General features: G+C 59.2%; 2 protein-coding genes across 3 annotated transcripts; one reads left to right on the forward strand and one right to left on the reverse strand.

The window, feature by feature from the left end:
* The first annotated feature begins 461 nt into the window (after window positions 1–461).
* Window positions 462–7,214, forward strand: ENTPD8 (ectonucleoside triphosphate diphosphohydrolase 8). 2 transcript variants are annotated; one of them, XR_005955747.1, is made up of 11 exons: window positions 462–619; window positions 1,137–1,281; window positions 1,908–2,025; window positions 2,654–2,804; window positions 3,302–3,461; window positions 3,977–4,207; window positions 4,709–4,969; window positions 5,323–5,433; window positions 5,705–5,842; window positions 6,163–6,495; window positions 6,929–7,214. XR_005955747.1 is itself a non-coding variant. In XM_041474931.1 (10 exons), exons 2-10 carry the CDS (start codon window positions 1,156–1,158, stop codon window positions 6,370–6,372), a joined length of 1,506 nt encoding a protein of 501 aa, XP_041330865.1. In that variant the 5' UTR covers window positions 462–619; window positions 1,137–1,155; the 3' UTR covers window positions 6,373–7,214. The 2 variants fall into 2 exon arrangements, 1 of the variants encoding a protein (XP_041330865.1); XM_041474931.1 differs by having other exon boundaries at window positions 6,163–7,214.
* Window positions 7,215–7,309: 95 nt separating this feature from the next.
* On the reverse strand, window positions 7,310–15,802 carry LOC121357545 (ectonucleoside triphosphate diphosphohydrolase 8-like). Its single transcript, XM_041474932.1, has 9 exons — window positions 15,680–15,802; window positions 14,718–14,835; window positions 14,121–14,271; window positions 12,999–13,158; window positions 11,989–12,222; window positions 10,539–10,811; window positions 9,831–9,941; window positions 8,866–9,003; window positions 7,310–8,419 (listed from the first exon to the last, which is right to left on the reverse strand). Exons 1-9 carry the CDS (start codon window positions 15,800–15,802, stop codon window positions 8,237–8,239), a joined length of 1,491 nt encoding a protein of 496 aa, XP_041330866.1. The 3' UTR covers window positions 7,310–8,236.
* Between the last annotated feature and the right edge of the window lie 2,176 nt (window positions 15,803–17,978).

The raw sequence follows: 17,978 nt of genomic DNA on the forward strand, positions 1-17,978 counted from the left end.
TGGGATCCATCCGCACAGGCAGGCACCGAACTGTCCCCACGGTTAGGGAGCCACCCCCATTGCCAGGGTCCTGTCTGTCCCCGTGGCCAGCACCTGTCCATGGCCAGAGTCCCGTCGCTTTGGGACAGTGCGGGCAGGGAGCGGGCAGAGATGCAGGCAGACGTACCGGCAGATAGGGCAGAGGCGCAGGCAGGGAGCAGGCAGAGTGCGGGAACGTGGTGCAGGCAGGAGGGAGGCAGAGTACAGGGAGGGAGCAGGCTGGGTACAAGGAAGGGACAGGCAGGGGGACAGACAGGGTGGGATCAGGCAGGGAGCAGGCAGGGTACAGCCAGGGAGGGATCAGGCAGGGATCAGGCAGGGAGCAGGCAGGGAGCAGGCAGGCCGGGGCCGGGTGTCCGGCGCGGGCAGCGGCAGCCCCGAGCTCCCCGCTCTTTCCGCCCGCGGCAGCGCCCAGAGCCCGCCCCGGCCGGGGCCGGACCCGGACGTCCGAGAGCGGCTCAGCTTCGCTTTCGCTTCGCTCTGCTCCGCCGGGGCGGCGTGGGCCCGGGGCCGGCGGGGAACGAACGGGCTGTGCCCCGATCGCCGCCCCACGGAGGGACGGAGAGGGCTCCGGGCACAGGTACGGGACGGTCGGACCGCGGCAGGCGGGAGCTTCGCCCCTGCCCCTTCCCGGCGCTCGGGGCCCGACAAGTTCATGGTCTCCCCAGTCGCCCAGCTCGTGTCCCAGGGGTCACTTGGGGGTGGGGAGGACCACGAGCTACAGGGAGAAGGGGACCCCCGGAGGCGCTGGAGGCTCTGGGCAGAGGCAGGTGGCTTGGGGCTCCTCTGGCAAAGTCCCTTCCTCTTCGCAGACATTCCCAAAGATCCCCGTCCCGTAGATCCTCCCAAAGACTATCCCTCTTGCACATCCTCCTCCCAAACACCATCCCGCCTCACAGACCCGCCTCCCAAAGACCATCCCTTCCCCCAAACCCTCCTCCTAAAGACCCTCCCTCCTCACACACCCTCCGCCCAAAAGCCGCCCCTGCCCACAGTCCCTCTCTGCAGACCCTCCTCCTAGAGACCACGCCTCCATACAAACCTCCCAAAGACCATCCCTCCCCAGTGACCCCTCCCCAATCCATCCCTTCCTACAGACCTCCCCAGAGCCCATCGATGTCTCCGCGCCTGCTCCGGGCGGTGGGCTGGTGCTCGGCGGCCGTGCTGGGACTGCTGACGGTGGTCGTCTTCGTCCTAGTCCTGATCCCGGCAAAGGATGCTGTCCTTCCTACCAGAATCAAAGTAGGTGTCCAGTGAGACCTGGGGGAGCCTGGGAATGCCACCAGCCCCTTTCAGCCTGGAATTCTTCCATCAGACCTGCCTTCCTCTGAGCTTGCGAGTTTCCCCATAACCAGCCCAGCTTTTCAGGACTTAACCTCATCAAGGTGGCACTGGGCAGATCAGCCTCCCCCAAACCACGGTCCTGGCTGCTTGGTAGAGGAGGGGAGAGAGAAGTGCAGCCTCCTCTCCACAGCTGCTCCATCTGCCACCACAGTCACTCTCTTCCCTGTTTTCAGACATCCAGGTCACCTGTTGGGTTCACACCTATCTTCCCTACTACTTTCTGCTGCTGTTCTGCTAAAAATTGTCAGGTTTTGTGAGATTTGCTAAAGGCCTGGGAGCAGCCCGATGCCTCCCTGCTCTGTGACTCACCCCGCTGACCTCCGCGTCCTTCCTGAGCTGTGACTCGCTGGAGTGGTGAACCCGGGGCTGTTAGAGGTGGAGCAGGGCTGCTGAAGGGAGGGTGATGTGCAGACCTCTGCTGCTCACGGTTGTACAGGGGAAGCAGGAGAGAAGCTCTCAGAAACCCCCGTGGCACTTGATGCAGCCTCGAGCCAGCTGTGACCCCGTGTCCCCTCTCCCCCCAGTACGGTCTGGTGTTTGATGCTGGCTCCACGCACACGTCCCTCTACATCTACCGGTGGCCCGCGGACAAGGAGAACGACACCGGCATTGTGTCCCAGGTGGAGGCCTGCTCTGTGTCTGGTGAGTGCCAGGATCTGCCCTCCCTCTCTCCCAGCCTCCTGGGTCACTGTCCCACAGCACCGTCACTGATCCAAGTCTTCAGCCTGCTCTGGGCTGAAGGGAGATTGTCCTGTGAGGAATCACAGGAAAGGGTTGGGATTGTCTGCACCTGAGGCAGCCCTACAGTCATTAGGAGGTGCAGAGGTGGGGGAGGAATTGGGCCCCCACTTAGCTCAGATCTTGCAGCCAGTCCTGCCCAGATGTGCATCACCTCACAGCTTGGGATGCTGGTTGTGCACTTTGCTCCGTCTCCCCTGTTACAGCTTCCTTGGCTCTTCTTACCACATCTGTTCACACCTTCTTTCTTTGCACCTTATGTGCAGCTCCAGGGCCTCCGCAAAGCTCTGCACAAGTCCCTGAGCAATCTCCTGTCTCCACTCAGGTGGGGCCTGACAGCTCCTGGGGCAGCAGTTTGCATTTCAGTATCTGTGCAGCTCCAGAGCGAGCAAGGCTGGGGCTATGGCTGGGACACCTGGGTGTGTCTGAGCAGGCCAGCAGAGCTCCCTGGGGAATGGGGGGACGCATCCCCTGCTGTGCCGTCCCTCCGGGGTGGCGCTGGGCTCTCTCCATCACCGGTTCCCTGTGGCAGGACCCGGCATCTCCAGCTACGCAGACGACCCCGCGGGGGCTGGCGCCAGCCTGAAGCCTTGCCTGGACAGGGCCATGAAGATCGTCCCGGCCGAGCAGCAGCGGGAGACCCCCACGTACCTGGGGGCCACGGCCGGCATGCGGCTGCTGAGGTACCGGCACGGCCAGGCCGGCGCCTGCCGCCCTTCCCGGCGCTCCTGCGCTGCGCCGGAGCCGGGGCTGGCACCGGGGCACACGGGCCGGGCCACAGGGCTGCTGCCCGGCCAGGCCGTGGGGATGGGCAGAGCGGCCGTGCCCGCGGTGCCACGGGGCGTCCGGGAGAGCCGCTGGCCGTGCCCGGGGGACGCGCCCGGCCCTCGGCAGCGCCAGCCTGGCAGCAGCCGCAGAGAGGCCGAGCCCCCTTTGCCAGAGCGGCGTGAACTTTCCCAGGGCTCCAGCAGAGCCTGCGGGCAGCGTTTTTAGGGAGATTCCCAAGGCGCCGGGCGAGGGCTTTGGGGGTTGCAGGAGCCACCTGCAGGCAGGGAAGTGCTGGAGAGATGTCTCGGAGCAGCTCCTTGGCAGGGCACGGCAGCCTCTCAGTGGCAGCCCGGCTGCCAGAGCTGCCAGCCAGGGCCTGCAGCACCTGAGGTGTTTGTGCCTTTGCTGGCAGGGAGGAGAACAGCAGCAAGGCCGAGCAGGTCTTGGCCGAGGTGTCCGAGGCCATTGGGGAGTACCCCGTGGATTTCCGCGGAGCTCGGATCCTGACGGGGAGCGAGGAGGGCTCCTTTGGCTGGATCACTGTCAACTACCTGCTGGAGACACTGGTCAAGGTGCAGCTGGGGAGAGGGCAGGGGAGGGGCAGAGGGGAGAACGCCCCTGTCTGAGCTACAGCCAGCTTTCCTTATTTGCAGAGGGGGGAGGCATGGAGCTTTGGGGCACTGGTCGCCCGGCCAAAGGTCCCCTGTGGTCGTGGGCTGCAGATTCCTCCCCATTAATGTGATTAACAGGATCTTTGTGTCCAGCTCAGCCTGGCCCTGGGCTCTCGTCTGCTGACACATGGGTGGATTTTGGGCTCCCAGGGATATGGCAGCGGGATCAGCCTCCGGGAGACGGAGTTCCTTTTTCCCTGCTCCAAGTGTCTGGGTCCCAGCAGATGTGCAGCGGCCAAGAGGTGGCACCTCAGTGCTCCCTGGAAGTGTCTGTGGGTTGAGGAGGATGTGGGCAGGCAGGGGTAAAACAGGGAGCCAGGAGCATGTGGAAGGTGCCCCTGGGGCCCCAAACTCCTTGCGGGAAGGGAGTGGGAGTGCCTGCAGTTCAGCCTAACCCTTGCTGCGTGTTGGGCCAGTTCTCGTTTGCAGAGAAGTGGGAACATCCCCAGGACACCGAGGTTCTGGGAGCTCTGGACCTTGGCGGTGCCTCGACGCAGATCACCTTCCAGCCCGGGGTCCCCATAGAGGACAGGAACACGTCCGTGTTCTTCCGGCTCTACGGCACCAACTACTCCCTGTACAGCCACAGCTACCTGTGCTACGGGCAGAGCCAGGCCCTGAAGATGCTGCTGGCAGCTCTGCACCAGGTGCCACGGGGCACGGGGGCTGCTCAGCCACCTCCCAGTGCCGTGGCACATCTCCCCCTGCAATGTTGGGTGTGCCTGTGGGCAAAGAATTGGGAATTGGCAGAGGCTTGGGTTTTATCTAGGGAAGCAAAAAATTGCCTCATTTGGGTGGAAGGTGGTGGTGGTGGTTGCCAGCCAGGGCTGCCTTCTCCCCACATCTTGACGTGCAGTGGCATTTTTTGTAATTTCCCGAGTCCAGTGTGTGTATGTGTGGTATTTCTGCTGTCACCATTCTCTTGACCTTGCTCCATTTCTGCCCAGAGAGAGGTTTCCCAGCACAGTCCCTGCACAACTGCCCAGGGACAGAGGCAGAGCCCAGTGCTGTGGGAGCCAGGGCTGCTCGGGGAGCTCACAGGTGGGGTACATCCAGTCCTCCTGGGGTGTAGTCCTGCTTTTTGGGATGGGCTGTGGGAAGGGTCTCAGTGGCATTGCAGCCCCATTAATGGCTCCATCTCTCTCCAGGCCAGCTCGAGTGCCCAGATCCTTCACCCCTGCTACCCGCAGGGGTACCAGGAGAACATCACCGTGGCAGAGCTCTACGACAGCCCCTGTGTGCGTGCGCCAAGCTCAGCCAGCCCTGGCCTTGTCCTCTCGGTGACGGGGACAGGGGACCCAGCTGCGTGTGGCACGGCTGTCCGGAGACTCTTCAACTTCAGCTGCGGGGCGCGGGGGCCGTGCGGGTTCAATGGGGTCTATCAGCCCCCCGTGCGGGGACAGTTCTTCGTAAGCAGCCTCCGTCCCCTTGCCTGGCAGGGACTATGGGAGTTGGGGGCAGAACCCCTGGAACTCTGCTCCAGGGGTATGTCTGAGTAGTGCCAGCCCTGGGAGCTGGGTTGTGCCTGACAGATGGAGACACTGAGGGTGCTGACCTGTGTGCCAGGCAGCCCCAGGGCTCTGCTCTCCCAGCATCATTCCCTTCCCTGTCCATGTGGACAGCATTCCCAAGCTCCCTCCCCCAGGGTCACTGCCAGCACCTGCAGTGATGGTCCCCCTTACAGGGACCTCTGCATAGGGGTGGGGGGCATCAGTGCCTGAGTGCTTCACTAACCTGTCATCTTTGGTCTCGACACCCACAGGCCTTCTCGGGGTTTTATCACAGCCTTCACTTTCTGAACCTGACAGGAGGGCAGTCCCTGAGCTTGGTCAATGCCACCATCAGGCAGATATGCAGCAGCAGCTGGAGACAGGTGAGATTCTGTCCAGGAGAGCATTTCACCTGCACTGGGCAGCCTGAAGGCTCATCCACAGCCCATCCTCTGCTGTGCTCAGCTGCAGAGAGCCAGGAGGAGCACAAAGGTCTCTGCACCTGGAGAGAGATGGCCGAGCAGCCTGCAGCCCCCGGGGGTCTCTTTGCTCTTCCAGTCTTTGCTCCCAGCTGTACTGAGGGGCTGTTTCCCAGTGTGGGCACATCCAGCACTGCTCTGTGTCCAGCCTCCCCGTGTTCTCCCACCTCTGCAGGTGCAGGAGTTGTTCCCCAGGGCAAGCAGGACCCAGCTCCGTGATGCCTGCGCAGCCAGCTCCTACACCCTCACCCTCCTTCTGCAAGGCTACAAATTCAACGTCACAACATGGCCTAGCATCCACTTCATCCGGCAGGTAGGAGAGTGTCCAGCAGCCCCCAGCTTCCACACTTTGTGCCATGAAGTGCCTTGTGCCCACCCTGCTGCTGCTGGGGACGGGGGATACCAGGGCAGCACAACCCCACTGCCCATACCCAGGGCAGCTCTTGAGCTACGCTCACATCTGCCCTGGCCCTTTGTGCTCTCCCCCTGTTCATGTCACTGCTGGATCCTCTGCAGCCCAAGGTGGGCACAGAAATGGTGGTTGTGGAGCAGGACCTGGGGGTGCAGGCTCTTCTCTAGTTTGCCTGGTACTTTACAGCCTTTCCCATGCCTCTTCCCTGTCTGTCTGCACAGGTTGCTAACGTAGAGGTGGGCTGGACTCTGGGCTACATGCTCAATCTCACCAACATGATCCCCTCGGAGCCTCCCACAGCAGTCACAGAGCTCCCAAGAAGCATCTGGATAGCCGCCACAGTTCTGCTGGCCATCATGCTCATCCTCACCTTCTGCCTGCTCACAGCCACTTGCTGCCACAGAAACTCCTCGGGCTATGAGCAGCTGTAACAGCGTTGCCTCCAGAGGCTGCCAGGCCACAAGTCCTGCTGCCACACCTCTGCAAGGAGCTGCATCACCCCTGTGTGCCCAGGGGCCACGGACTTGTCCTGGGGGGCCCTGAGTCCTGGCCTGGTGAGCTGGAACTGGCACGGCTGTAAAACACCCTCCCCATAGCTGTGTGCTCTCTGGCTCTCCTTTCCCTGCAGTCCAGGAGGGAGGGCTTGGCCATGTGGGGCAGGGGCTCAGCACTGGGGCCTGGGGACCACTGACTGAGGGGGTCTGGCAGCAGTGGGACTGTCACAGAGCTGGTTACAGCCCACAGCAGAAACCCTGGGTGGGACACACACGTCCTGCCCCGTCCCATGGCCAGTGCCAGTCCCAGGGGCCGTGGCTTTGGGGATGTTCGGGGCGCTGGCCTGGTAGACAGGGCTCTGCCTGGGACTGGGAAGCCCTGTGAGGGGGGGATGGCACAGCTCCCTCCTGTCCTGCATGAGGTTCCTCTCCAGTCCAGCTGCACCCCATGCCCCATGCCTGGCAGACAGCTCATCCTCCCTTTCCAACACAGGGTGACTTGGCAACACTGCTGGGTCATGGCAGAGGCAACTCCCAGGGCCCCCCGTACATTTTTTGAGTCCTACTGGCAGCCAAGTGATGGGTGAGTTGAGACACCTCCTCAGAGAAGGGAAAGGCCTGTCCTTGTGCCCTGTTGGCTCCACTCTGAGGTCCAGCAGACACCTCAGTGTCTGCAGGGACACCTCCCATAGATTCATTGCCTCACCCCTGAGTCTCTGTCATCACCAGCCCTTACTTGGGAGACAGAAGTAATAAAGTCACAACGATTTGGGAGCAGAGTAGCAGACATTTCCCCACGTGCTTCCTTTTACAATGTTTATTTTGGTGATGAGAGCGGTGAGGTGCCCAGCATTCCACAGTGACACCAAAGGTGTGCTCCTCACTGTGGGAATGCAACAGCAGCATGAATCATCCACAGAGCAGCTAAAATGAGCAGAACCAAAGGCAAAGGCCATGGGCAGGACCCAGCTCAGCCACGTGCAGGGCAGGACTCACAGCCTGCTGGAGCCTCATCCTGACACCCATGGGGTCCAGGCCTTCTGCTGGTGGGACAGTGCTGTCTCCAGGAAAGCACTGAGGAACATCAATCCCTTTATTCCGGGTGAAAAGGAAGAGGATGAGATGGGTGGTGAGATGTGATGACGAGATGACAGGGCATGCCATAACAGTGATGAGATGATGAGATGGACTCTCTGGAGGGGCATGGACCACACTTCTGACTGTGGGTGCTCAGTGTTCTTTCTCCAAGACCATCTCCACGTAAGCCCCAGCCACAGACCCTCCACAGGGCCAGCTGGGGTCCCACAGAGCATCCCTCAGGCTGGCAGACCTGGCAGGGACCCGCCTGGCTCTTGGTGACCATGCTCAGAGCTGGCATTCCATGGAGCACCCTGTCCCCAGGTGCCTGCACCATGCCCCACCAGGCCGGCACTGGGGCACTGTCCCATGGCCAGGCTGGCCCTCCAGAGCCCCAGGGCCAGCTGGTGGGATGGAGCCACGTCTGTAACACGCAGAGCACTGACAGGAGGCACACAGGCTTAGCTGAGGCTTCTGCAGGCTGATCCCATTGTGTCTCCATGCGAGTGAAGCTCCTCTGGAAACCTCAGAGAGTGCCTGTCTGCATGTTGGGGGCCAGGCCCATGGAAAAGCAGACCCCAGTTCTCTGGAGCTGGAGAGGTCACTATGCTCAGCAGCACAGAGCCAGCCCTGGGCTCAGTTCCACAGGCAGGAGCATGGGGACTCCAGCACCGCCCTGCAGCCCCAGTCTGTCCCTGCTGGGCTCCCAAACACGGCCAGGCTCCTACACCCACAGTTGCAGGAGCAGGGCAGTGAGCCCCAAGACAAGGGTGAGGATGATGAAGGTGATGGCTGCAGCCCACAGGGAAAACCTGTGGCCCTTCAGCATGGCTGGAGCCTCGGCCGGGACCATGTTGGTGAGGTTCAGCATGTACCCCAGCGTCCAGCCCACATCGGCACCCCCCGCCTGCCCCAGAGAGAGGGGACAGGGTTAGCCCTGCCGGAGAGCCACTGCTGGCACAGGGCCACCCACCCACTCCTGCTCAGCCCACAGCAGTGCCCCCAGCACGGGGGGCAGGTGGGGCTCTCTGCACCATTGCTCCCCAGCATGGGGCTGGTTCTCTCCAGCACTCCCACACAGGGTCTGGCTCCCCCCCAGCACCCCAAAACAGGGGCTGGCTCCCTCCCAGGACCCCAGCACAGGGGTTGGCTCCCTCCCAGGACCCCAGCACAGGGGTGGCTCCCCCTCAGCACCCCAATGTGGGAGCTGGCTCTCCCCAGCACCCCCACACAGGGTCTGGCTCTCCCCTGCACCCCAACATTTGGCTTGTTCTCCCCCAGCACCCCAGCGTGGGGCTGGTTCTCCCCCAGGACTGCCTCTGCTCCCCCCCACAGGTTGGGAGCACTGCCCACCTTCATCTGGAAGAAGATGTTGTTCCAGCTGGTCTCGTTGAACTTGTAGGCATCGAGGAGGAGTGTGAGGATGTAGTTGGCGTTGGCACAGTATTTTGGCAGTCGCTTGGGATTCTCTTTGGGGTAGCTGGAAGACAGCTGGGGTGGGGAATGTTTGGGGATGAAGGGGAGTTATTGACAGGCACTTTCTGGGCAGAGACAATGCCCTGAAATGTGCTGCATGAGCGGCAGTGGCTCCACAGTCACTAGCACCCAGGAAGAGACTCCTGGGCCGAGCAGTGATTTTGGACCTGTCTGTGCAGGGCAGATCCTTTGGGGAGGATTTACACTCCACATGGAAACAGAGCACATATTGTAGCTTATTTTAGCTCCTCCTGCCCCAGATTCTCCATCTCAGCCTCTTCATGCAATGGGCTCCTGCTCTCTGCCCCATGGTAGTGCTGGCACGTTTCTGGGCTTATCCACCCCCATGTATTGCCCAGAGGAACTGTGGCTGCTCCATCCCTGGAAGTGCTCAAGGCCAGACTGGATGGGCTTAGAGCAACCTGGTCTAGTGGAAGGTGTCCATGCCCATGTCAGGGATGTGCAACAAGATGGGCCTTCCCAACCAAACCAGTCTGGAATTCTATGATTCCAAGATTGTACTTGTTTCCAGCATGGTGCCAGCAGCTGGCTCTGCTATCACCATCCTCCCTGGCATCCCCATCCCCACCTCCATCCCCACCTCTAACCCCAGTTGCTTGCTGCCCTTGCCTGCCCTAGCTGCCCTTTTCCCAAAGATGAATGAGCAGGGAGTGGATGCAGGACAGTCCCAGCTCCACACAGAACTCAGGAGTGGCTCTGCTGTGTAGGACACAGCTCAGAACCAGAGAGCCTTGCCCTGGAGGGGTCCCCACTCCCTCCCCCTACCCCAGGACCCCTTTGCTTCTGCATGTTCCACTCTGTCTCCATCCTGAGGAACGTACATCCTCCCAGCTCCTTGTGCAGAGCCCCTCGATGGCCTCTCTGACCACGGCCAGCGGCTGCCCCTCCGTCAGGTTCAGGAACTTGAAGTTATAGTAGAAAGCAGAGAAAGCCTGCAAGGTGAGAGACAGAAACCCTGGTGAGCTGCAGTGGGGCACCCCTAGCAGCTGCCTGAAGCAGGAGGTGGGGTTTTTCTTCACGGGGTTTGTCCCAGCCCAGGCACTCCCGGGGCATTGCTGTCCCTGTCCCTGTCCCAGCAGGTGATGGGCTGGGGGCTGGTGCCTGCTGGTGACAGCAGCACAGCCAGCACAGCCAGAGCTTTGCCTGAAGCTGCTGTCTCAATTCCTATTGACAAGTCCTGTTTTATTAACAAATCCATAGCAGTGTCCAAGGCCAAGTTGGACAGGGCTTGGAGCACCCTGGGATTGTGGGAGCTGTCCCTGCCTGTGGCAGGGGGGGGCTCAAGATGAGTTCGAAGGTCCCTTCCAACCCAAACCACTCTGGGATTCGGTGATTGTCAGCATGGTCCCGTGTGGAGGTTTGGCTGGAAAACCATCCAGCAGCAATCCCCAATGTGCCCTCAGGCAGTGGTGCTTGGGGAGCCTGTTGCCCCTGTTCCCTGCAGGGAGGTGACAGTGCCATGGGGCAGCGGGGACAGCCCAGCACCGGGGACGCCTTTCCGAGGAGGTGGGAGGACGGGTTTGCCTTACAATGAACTGCCCCCGGAGCGGGGGCTGGGAGACGCCGTCAAAGGCGCACTCCTGGCTCTGGCCACACGCCGAGAAGTTGAAGAGCTTCCTGAGCGCTGCCAGGCAGGCGCTGGCGCTGCCCCTGCCCTCCAGGGTGACGGTGCTGTCGCCCAGGGGCAGGCGCGGGTCGCTGCCGTCCGTGCAGGGGCTGGCGCGGAAGGAGGACAGCGACACGGTCTCCTTGTAGCCCTTTGGGTAGCAGGGGTGGTGGACTCGTGTGCTGGGGGACGACTCCTGGGGACAGCAAAATGCAGCTGCAGCTCCTCCGGAGCCTCGTGGACACACCCAGCATCTCCCCAAAGTCCAGGCACCGGCATTCCCAATTCCTCTGCAGGGAAAGACCCTCCTGCCCTTCAGTCCTGGTCTTGCTGGCTGTCCCAGCATGAGCCAAGCACTAATTCTCACTCTGCTTTATCTCATTCCCTCTCCCACAGAGGCAGACCAGTTTCAAGGACCCAGTATGTCATTGCCCTGCCCAGAAGGATCATTTTTGGGGATATATAAAGCCCTCTCTAGCTTTAGAGAGGCTAAAACTAAAACCACCTAAAACCTCTAAAACCAGCTCTAGCTCTGGTTCTAGCTCCAACTCTATCCAGGGCCACCCTATGGGACTTTCCTGGCCATAGAGCAAGGGCAAACCCTTCTGGCTCACCAAGGCTGCTCTGCGGGCCAGGTGCAGCTCCATGAAGATGCTCTTCACCTCTGATCTTCCAAAAAATGGCCTGAGAAAGGTCTTCAGCTCATGTTTCTCAGGTTGTGAAGTCACAGAGTAGCTGAGGTTCAGGGGAGCTGTAGGTTCCCTGTGACAACCCTCTTGTTAAGGCATGACCAACTTGAGCAGGCTGCTCAGAGCCTCGACCCATCAAGTTCTGAGGATCTTCAGAGACGACAACTTTACAGCATTTCTGGGTCTTATTCCAATATCTGATCATTCCTATTGAGGAAAACTTTTCCCCTTTGTCTGTTTGGAAACTCAGGTGTTCCAGCTTGCGCCCCTTGCCTCTTGCCCTGGCACTTTGCACCTCTGAGAAGAGCCTGGTCCTGCACTTCTGCACACCCCAGGTGAAGCCAGAAGATCCCAAACTGCCCCTTTTGACATTTTCCCTATCCCTGGAATTGTCTAAGGCCAAGCTGGATGGGGCTTGGAGCAACCTGGGATTGTGGAAGGTGTTCCTGCCCATGGCAGGGGGCAGACCAAGATGATCTTTAAAGTCCCTTCCAACCCAAACCAGTTTGGGATTCCACTATACCCGTGCTCCTCTCCACATTTGCCCTGCCATGCTCCAAGGAGTCTGTCCTTGCTCTTGGTCTTTGCTGATGCCTCTCCAGAAGAGCCCTGCCTGTCCTTACTTTATGCATTAACAGGTGTGTGGTTGGCATCATGACACTACAGGTCCCAGTAACCTCTCACCACAATTAATTCCTTCGCCAGTCGCTTCAGCATCTCGTCCTGCCCGTAGCAGAGGTAGCTGTGAGTGTAGATGTTGTAGCTGTACCCGTACAGGGTGAACTCAGAGGCTTCATTCTGGCTCAGTACCGAACCTTCGGGCATAAAGGTGATTTGAGTGGATGCTCCTCCAAGATCCAGTGCCCCAAAAATGCTGGCTGCCTCTGGATGAAGCCACGTGTGCGCTTTGGGAGAGTACTGCCAATGAGAGCCAGGAGAGGAAGAGGAGTAGCACAGAATGCCCTGAGCAGAATTCTCATCCCATTGAAGACAACAAGATTTTGTTATTAAATTCAATGGGCCTCTGCATGTGAGCCCCCCACCCCCCACCCTCCCTGCCCAGGCAGCTGGGATATTGATCAGAGCCATGGCAGAGATGGAACTCTCAGTGGTCAGTAGGTGCTGACACTTTCAGGTGGTCAGTAGGAGCCCAGGTGCTGCGGGCTCACCTGGCTCTGAGTCACCAGCCCCAGGCTAAAGTGCTGGTGGCAACGGGCTTGGGGACTTGCCCTTGCCAAGGAGGCTGCAGGGGTCCTGGTGCAGGAGGATGGATTTCTATCCAAGAATCCTCCAACAGCCCCCACAGGAGCCTGACACTGCCAGCACCACACTGAGCTGTGGGAGGACTGGGACAGAACTTTGGTCTGAGCTGCCTTCAGCTGGAGTCTCCCAGCACTGCAGGGAGATGGAGCTTCCCAGGCAGGGACACAGAGCCCAGCTGTGCTGCACTGACCTCCCAGTCCCTGAGAGACCCTGTGTCCACTCGGCGTGGAGATTGCCCTGAGCTCTCAGCAGACACTCTCATTCCTGAGCTCTCCCTCCTCACTCTCTGTGGGAGGAAAACCAGAGGATGTCTCCTTCCCTTGGATCATTCCCAAAAGCCACTAACCCTGACCTCTCCTGTGCTGAGAAAGCTTGAGGAAAATCAGAAAAGCTGTATTAGCAAAGGAGTGGGTGTTCCACTCTTCTCCGACCTTGGTGAAGGAGTCCAGCAGGTAGTTGATAGTGATCCAGCCATAGGCCCCCTCTTCCTCTCCTGTAAGGATGCGAGCTCCTTTGAAAGCCACAGGGTACTCCTGCAGGGTTTTAGCAACCTCAGCCAGGACTTGCTCTGTTGCTGAGCTGTTCTGTTCTCTAGGAAGGATGCAAAGGACAGGACACATACCCAACTACAACAGAGGAAACACAAACTGGTTCTCTCCCAGTTCTGCATACTCCCAGTTTTTGCAACAAGCAGTCTGTCTGAAAGGGTTTCCTGCCACATGGCTTGTCTGAGCTGCTCATCCGAGGTGAATCCCAGCTGCCTCAGCTTGGCATTGCCATACTAGGAGAAACAGCAACCCCTCCCCTGCCGTGCAGCTTGATTCCAGTCACCCAGAGCCTTCCCAGGCCACCCTTCCCTGCCTGAGTGCTGGAGGCTGGAGTGGGTTGTGCTGCAAGACCCGGGTTTGAACATCATGCCCTGGCTGTGCCCAAGACAGGGCTGGTTGCTGACCTCCAGGGTTTTCAGGAAGGTTCCAGGCTGGGTTCAGCCCTCTCAGGGGGGAAGATGTCTCAGGGCTGTTCTTGCTCTCTGAAGTGAGCAACCTTCAGGCTATGTCCCAGCTCCTTGCCAGGTCTGATTGCCAGGGCACAGAAATAACGTGAGCTATCTGCAGCCATCAAACCAAGAGCCATGAAATGAAGGCTGCCATTTGAAGAGAGCTAACATGGGCTGGTGAAAGGTGAGGACAGAACCTGCAGCACTTTGTTGCCTCCTACCTCTGCCCCACCAGCACCCATCCCCCTGGGCAGGTGGCACATCTGCTGGCACCCCAACCCCCCCTTGTTATTAATGAATAATGAAGAGCAAACAAAACTGTGAAAAACATATCTTGCTTAGAACTGGGACATCCTGGGATGTCCCAACAGACATTGCTCAGGACAGTTCAGCCCTCCCTGTGTCCCCACCAAGCTGCCTTTTCCCCCTCTCCTCCCTGCCCAGTTGTTTGCTCATGGCAGTGTGGGAGCTGGGGTCCTGGCCCTGTGCAGGAACTGTCCTGACAGTGGCTGTGTGCAGCTCTGTCACTGCTGCCACCCCCTGTCCCCAGCAGTACCTCAGTAGCCTCATGCCAGCCGTTGCTCCAAGATAAGCTGGGACATCCCTCTGCTTCTCAGCAGGAATAACCTGCAGGGCTTTATCCAAGCACTCCCTTAGGGAATTGCCAGCTTCAGGGGGATTGCTGGCGTAGCTTGATATGCCTTGCCCTGAAAAGAGTCAGGATGGGACAGACTGATGGGAATGGCTTGGGTCAAGATTGTGGGAACAAGAGGGCACAGGGCAGTGAGGGCTGTCACCTCTTAGCAACAAAGGTGCTTTTCCAGGGTCCCCTTGTCCCCTGAGACCTGACTGACTCACACGTCCGTTCCTCTCCCGTGTCTCCCTTGCTTTCAGCAATGTCACTACAGGTGACATCTTCTCCAGCCAGGACAGCAGCTGAGAGCACTCCAAGGTGGAGGAACAAAAACTGATTCACCATCTACCTGCTCCAGTCCCCCCCAGTGCATGGGCACCACACGGTGCTGAGGGCTCAGGGACCCCCCAGCCACAGCCACAGCTCCCCTGTGCCCGCAGAGGACGGGGCTGTCCAGCCAGGTCACTCCAGCCACCACTGGAACAGGGCAGGACAGAGCTCATGGCGGGGGATACTGACCCTGGACATCACAGGACAAGGTCTGGCTGACCACTCCAGTGTCGTTCTCCTTGTCTGAATCCCACTCGTAGACAAACAGAGAGGTGTGGGATGAGCCCGCATCAAACACCATCCCATACTGCAAGGAAAATCAACACAGAATCAAGGTGGAGGAGCAGCAGCCTGGCCCTGGCCCCATTGTGGCCCTGCCAGGGCAGTGGGGCCAGAAGACTCCCCCAAATCCATGTCTGAGGCACAAAACCCATCAGCTGTGCCATGGCAGAGCAGAGCTGTGGGCTCAGCCCCCACAGTGACTAAGGGACTGTCATTCCCTCTCCTGAGGTCTGTGCTGCAATGCCAACTCACACAAACATTTCCTGTTGTTTCCCCATGCTGTTTTATTTTCTTTCATGGTCACATACCTTTTGTGTCTACACTGGCCCCACCTTGGGGCCAGCAACTCTCCCATCTCTTGTGGTCCCTGCTACCCCATGGCAGCACCCAGCCTGGGCAGGGTTGGCAGGGCCTGTCCAGGAGCACTCAGCCACCTGCCTCTGCCCCATAAAGCCTTCCCCCCCAGCCAAAGCCCTGCCAGCCCTCCCCAACAGGATGGGATGCCATGCCCAGGGCACAACGGGGCAGGGCAGGATATTTGTGCCATGGTGTGAGGGTAGGGATGGACTGGGGGCAGCTGGCAGGAACAAAGGGCACACCAAGGTGCCTGGCAGAGCACAGGGAGCAGCTGCCCCAAGGTAATCTCCAAACCTGGCACAGCACAATGGGGATAAGTTCCAGAGGAGCCTTCCCCTCTGACTTTCTTCTGCCTGCACCTCAAAGTGGGGACATGACACCCACCGTGCTACTGCCAGGCAGGTCCTGACCCCACTGCCCCTCCCAGCCCCACGGACCAGCTGCTGGCTCGGAGCACCTGCCCAAGGTGACTGGGCTCACCACAGGTGCTCAGGGACCTTCTCTGGGCTCACCTTGACCGTGGGTGGCAGCGTCACATCTTCAACCCTGACCAGGCTGAGAACCAGGGCGATGATGGAGAGTGCCACCAGCGCCCCGATGATGGCACTGGTGAAGGATTTCTTCCTGGCCAGCATTGGGGGGAAGGTTCCTGAAAGCCCAAACACAGGAGAAGTGTGGCTGGACACCTGGGAGCAAAGGTGTCAGTGAGAGCTGCAAGGAGACCTGCCCCAAAAGCTGACCCTGTCTCAGGCCATGCCACTCAGAAACCCTGGTGAATAACCAGATCTTTTCCTGGGAAAAGCAGTATTAGGATAAAATACATGGAGCAGGAGGAAAGAGGGGCTGGTTGTCCCGCAGCCTGGCAGAGCCATGATGGGATCACAACAATCTCCCAGCTCCCACACCTGAGTCTGGGAGGGGTGAGAGGAACCCTGTGCGGAGCAGAGGAAAGCACAGGGAGCTGCAGAGCCCTCACTGAGGCACTGCAGCAGGGCAGGGAGGGTGTGTTTCACGGGCTGGGAAGGGCAGCTCACCTGCCTGCACTCCTGAAGCCCTGCCCCAGCTCACCAGGCTGTGCCCCGGGGGGTCCCTCGGGGTCCCTCTGTGTTCCTCCAGTGCAGCAAACCCAGCTTGGACTTGCCTTTTATGTCCTCTGGAAGTGGATACTGCTGGAAAATTTTTCCCCATTATCTTCCCTGAGGGCTCATCAGCCTTAGGTGAAACTCTTGAATATCTGTTCTCCTGTTTGTCTTGCAGGTGTATATTCATGGCCCAGTTTGGCACTGCCCTTATCTTCAGCCAATTAGTTCTTCCTCCTCCTCCTCCTCCTCCTCCTCCTCCTCCTCCTCGTCTGAATGGAATCGTATGAAGGGCACATCACTGGATTTAACCCTTGTCCCTCTGCTTCTCCGAGCTGTCACAGAAATATCTGTTTTCTCATTGCTCTCCCCAGCCTTCACATTCCCATTATACGCTCTCTGCAAGGTCTATAAGAGGTGAGAGTGATATTTGCAATATCCGCTGCCCTGCAATCTAACAGAGTGCTGGGTACCTGATAATAAATGTTACTGCAGTGAGGTGGAAGCTCACATCAGAGGGGAGGATCGCCCTGCCAGGGGTCTCAGCTGCGCTGGCTGGGCTTTGGGACTGTGGTCACCCCTTCCCTGGGTTTGACCCAGCTTTGTGCTGCTCCTGGGGTCCCTGCAGACCCCGAGGAGAGGCGAGGGACTGGGGAGGACTCAGGACTTCCCCGGGAGCGGAAGGGCTGGGGAGCAGGATCTGCTCTCGCTGGGCCTGCGGCCGAGCTGCTTCCTGCTGCTGCAGCTCCCTGATAAGAGCCCGCCGGGCCGAGGCGGGATCCGCACGGCCGGAGCCGGCTCCGGCTGCCTCCGCTCAGCCCGACGGGGCACTGCCGGCAGGGAAATGCTCTGCTGGGGAGCTCTCCTTGCCCTGCCCCTGCCCAGGGGGTGCAGAGGTGCTGCTGTGTGAGCTGGCAGTGCCACCGTGTCACCATGCCGGGACAGCAGGGGCTCCTCACAGCTCCGGCCGCTCCCTCTTCCTGCAATCCCTAATCTGGGATCTTCCACCCCGTGGGCAAGAAGCAGATTCACCCTCTGAGTCGAGGTTATGATTTTATTTCACATGTAGGCAGAGATGGGTGCTGGGTAGTGAATCAAAGCTGACACACTCTCAGCATGCCAGGTCCCATTTTTACACATTTGAAGCAACAGAAATCAGCATTTCCTTACAGCTAACCACAGCTGGTGCAGCCATCGGCTTTGCAGCCTGTGCCTCATTTAAAGAGACCCTGCACACTTCATTTACTGCTCCTGCTCTGTGGGGAAGAGGCTTATGTGAGTAAAGGGTGATCACAGCCTGTGGGCAGGGATTTTACTATGCTAATGAGCACTGGAAGCACACAAAGTTGTTCTTTGGCTTTGTAATTTGATTTATAGTGTCCTCCTGCTCTTCACTTCTCGGGTCATGGCTCTCACGTACTGCAGGATTGGTTATTCTCAAGTCTTTCATAAGTTCTTTTGTTTGTCTTGTACTGCAGTGAATTTTTAACCTTCTCGTGGTACTTCATTCCAATAAATCCCCTCTCTGACACTTAGGGAAATGTCCATAGTGCATTTACCGTAAGTCTCACCCTATTTTTGGAAAAACATAGTTGACTCTTACCTGAAATAACAAAATAAACACAAACTCTTTCATTTTGTAATATGATGGCATGTCAGTACAGTGTCTGTGGGCTCATGGCACTTCAACATTCCCATGGCAGCGTCCTTTGGAGTGGCTCCTGAAGCCCAG

The sequence above is a fragment of the Pyrgilauda ruficollis genome, unplaced genomic scaffold, assembly GCF_017590135.1.
Source record: "Pyrgilauda ruficollis isolate IOZ18807 unplaced genomic scaffold, ASM1759013v1 scaffold34, whole genome shotgun sequence".
NCBI classification, from domain to species: domain Eukaryota; kingdom Metazoa; phylum Chordata; class Aves; order Passeriformes; family Passeridae; genus Pyrgilauda; species Pyrgilauda ruficollis.

Excerpts from the sequence above, each read along its gene's own strand:
- ENTPD8 (XM_041474931.1), top strand. The coding sequence starts at position 1,156 with ATGTCTCCGCGCCTGCTCCGGGCGGTGGGCTGGTGCTCGGCGGCCGTG. Across the intron at positions 2,805-3,301 it reads GCCGGCATGCGGCTGCTGAG|GGAGGAGAACAGCAGCAAGG; the intron begins GTACCGGCACGG and ends CTTTGCTGGCAG. Across the intron at positions 5,434-5,704 it reads GCAGCAGCAGCTGGAGACAG|GTGCAGGAGTTGTTCCCCAG; the intron begins GTGAGATTCTGT and ends CCACCTCTGCAG.
- LOC121357545 (XM_041474932.1), bottom strand. The coding sequence starts at position 15,802 with ATGCTGGCCAGGAAGAAATCCTTCACCAGTGCCATCATCGGGGCGCTG. Across the intron at positions 13,159-14,120 it reads GCTGGCATGAGGCTACTGAG|AGAACAGAACAGCTCAGCAA; the intron begins GTACTGCTGGGG and ends CATCCTTCCTAG. Across the intron at positions 9,942-10,538 it reads CGCTCCGGGGGCAGTTCATT|GCTTTCTCTGCTTTCTACTA; the intron begins GTAAGGCAAACC and ends CTCACCTTGCAG.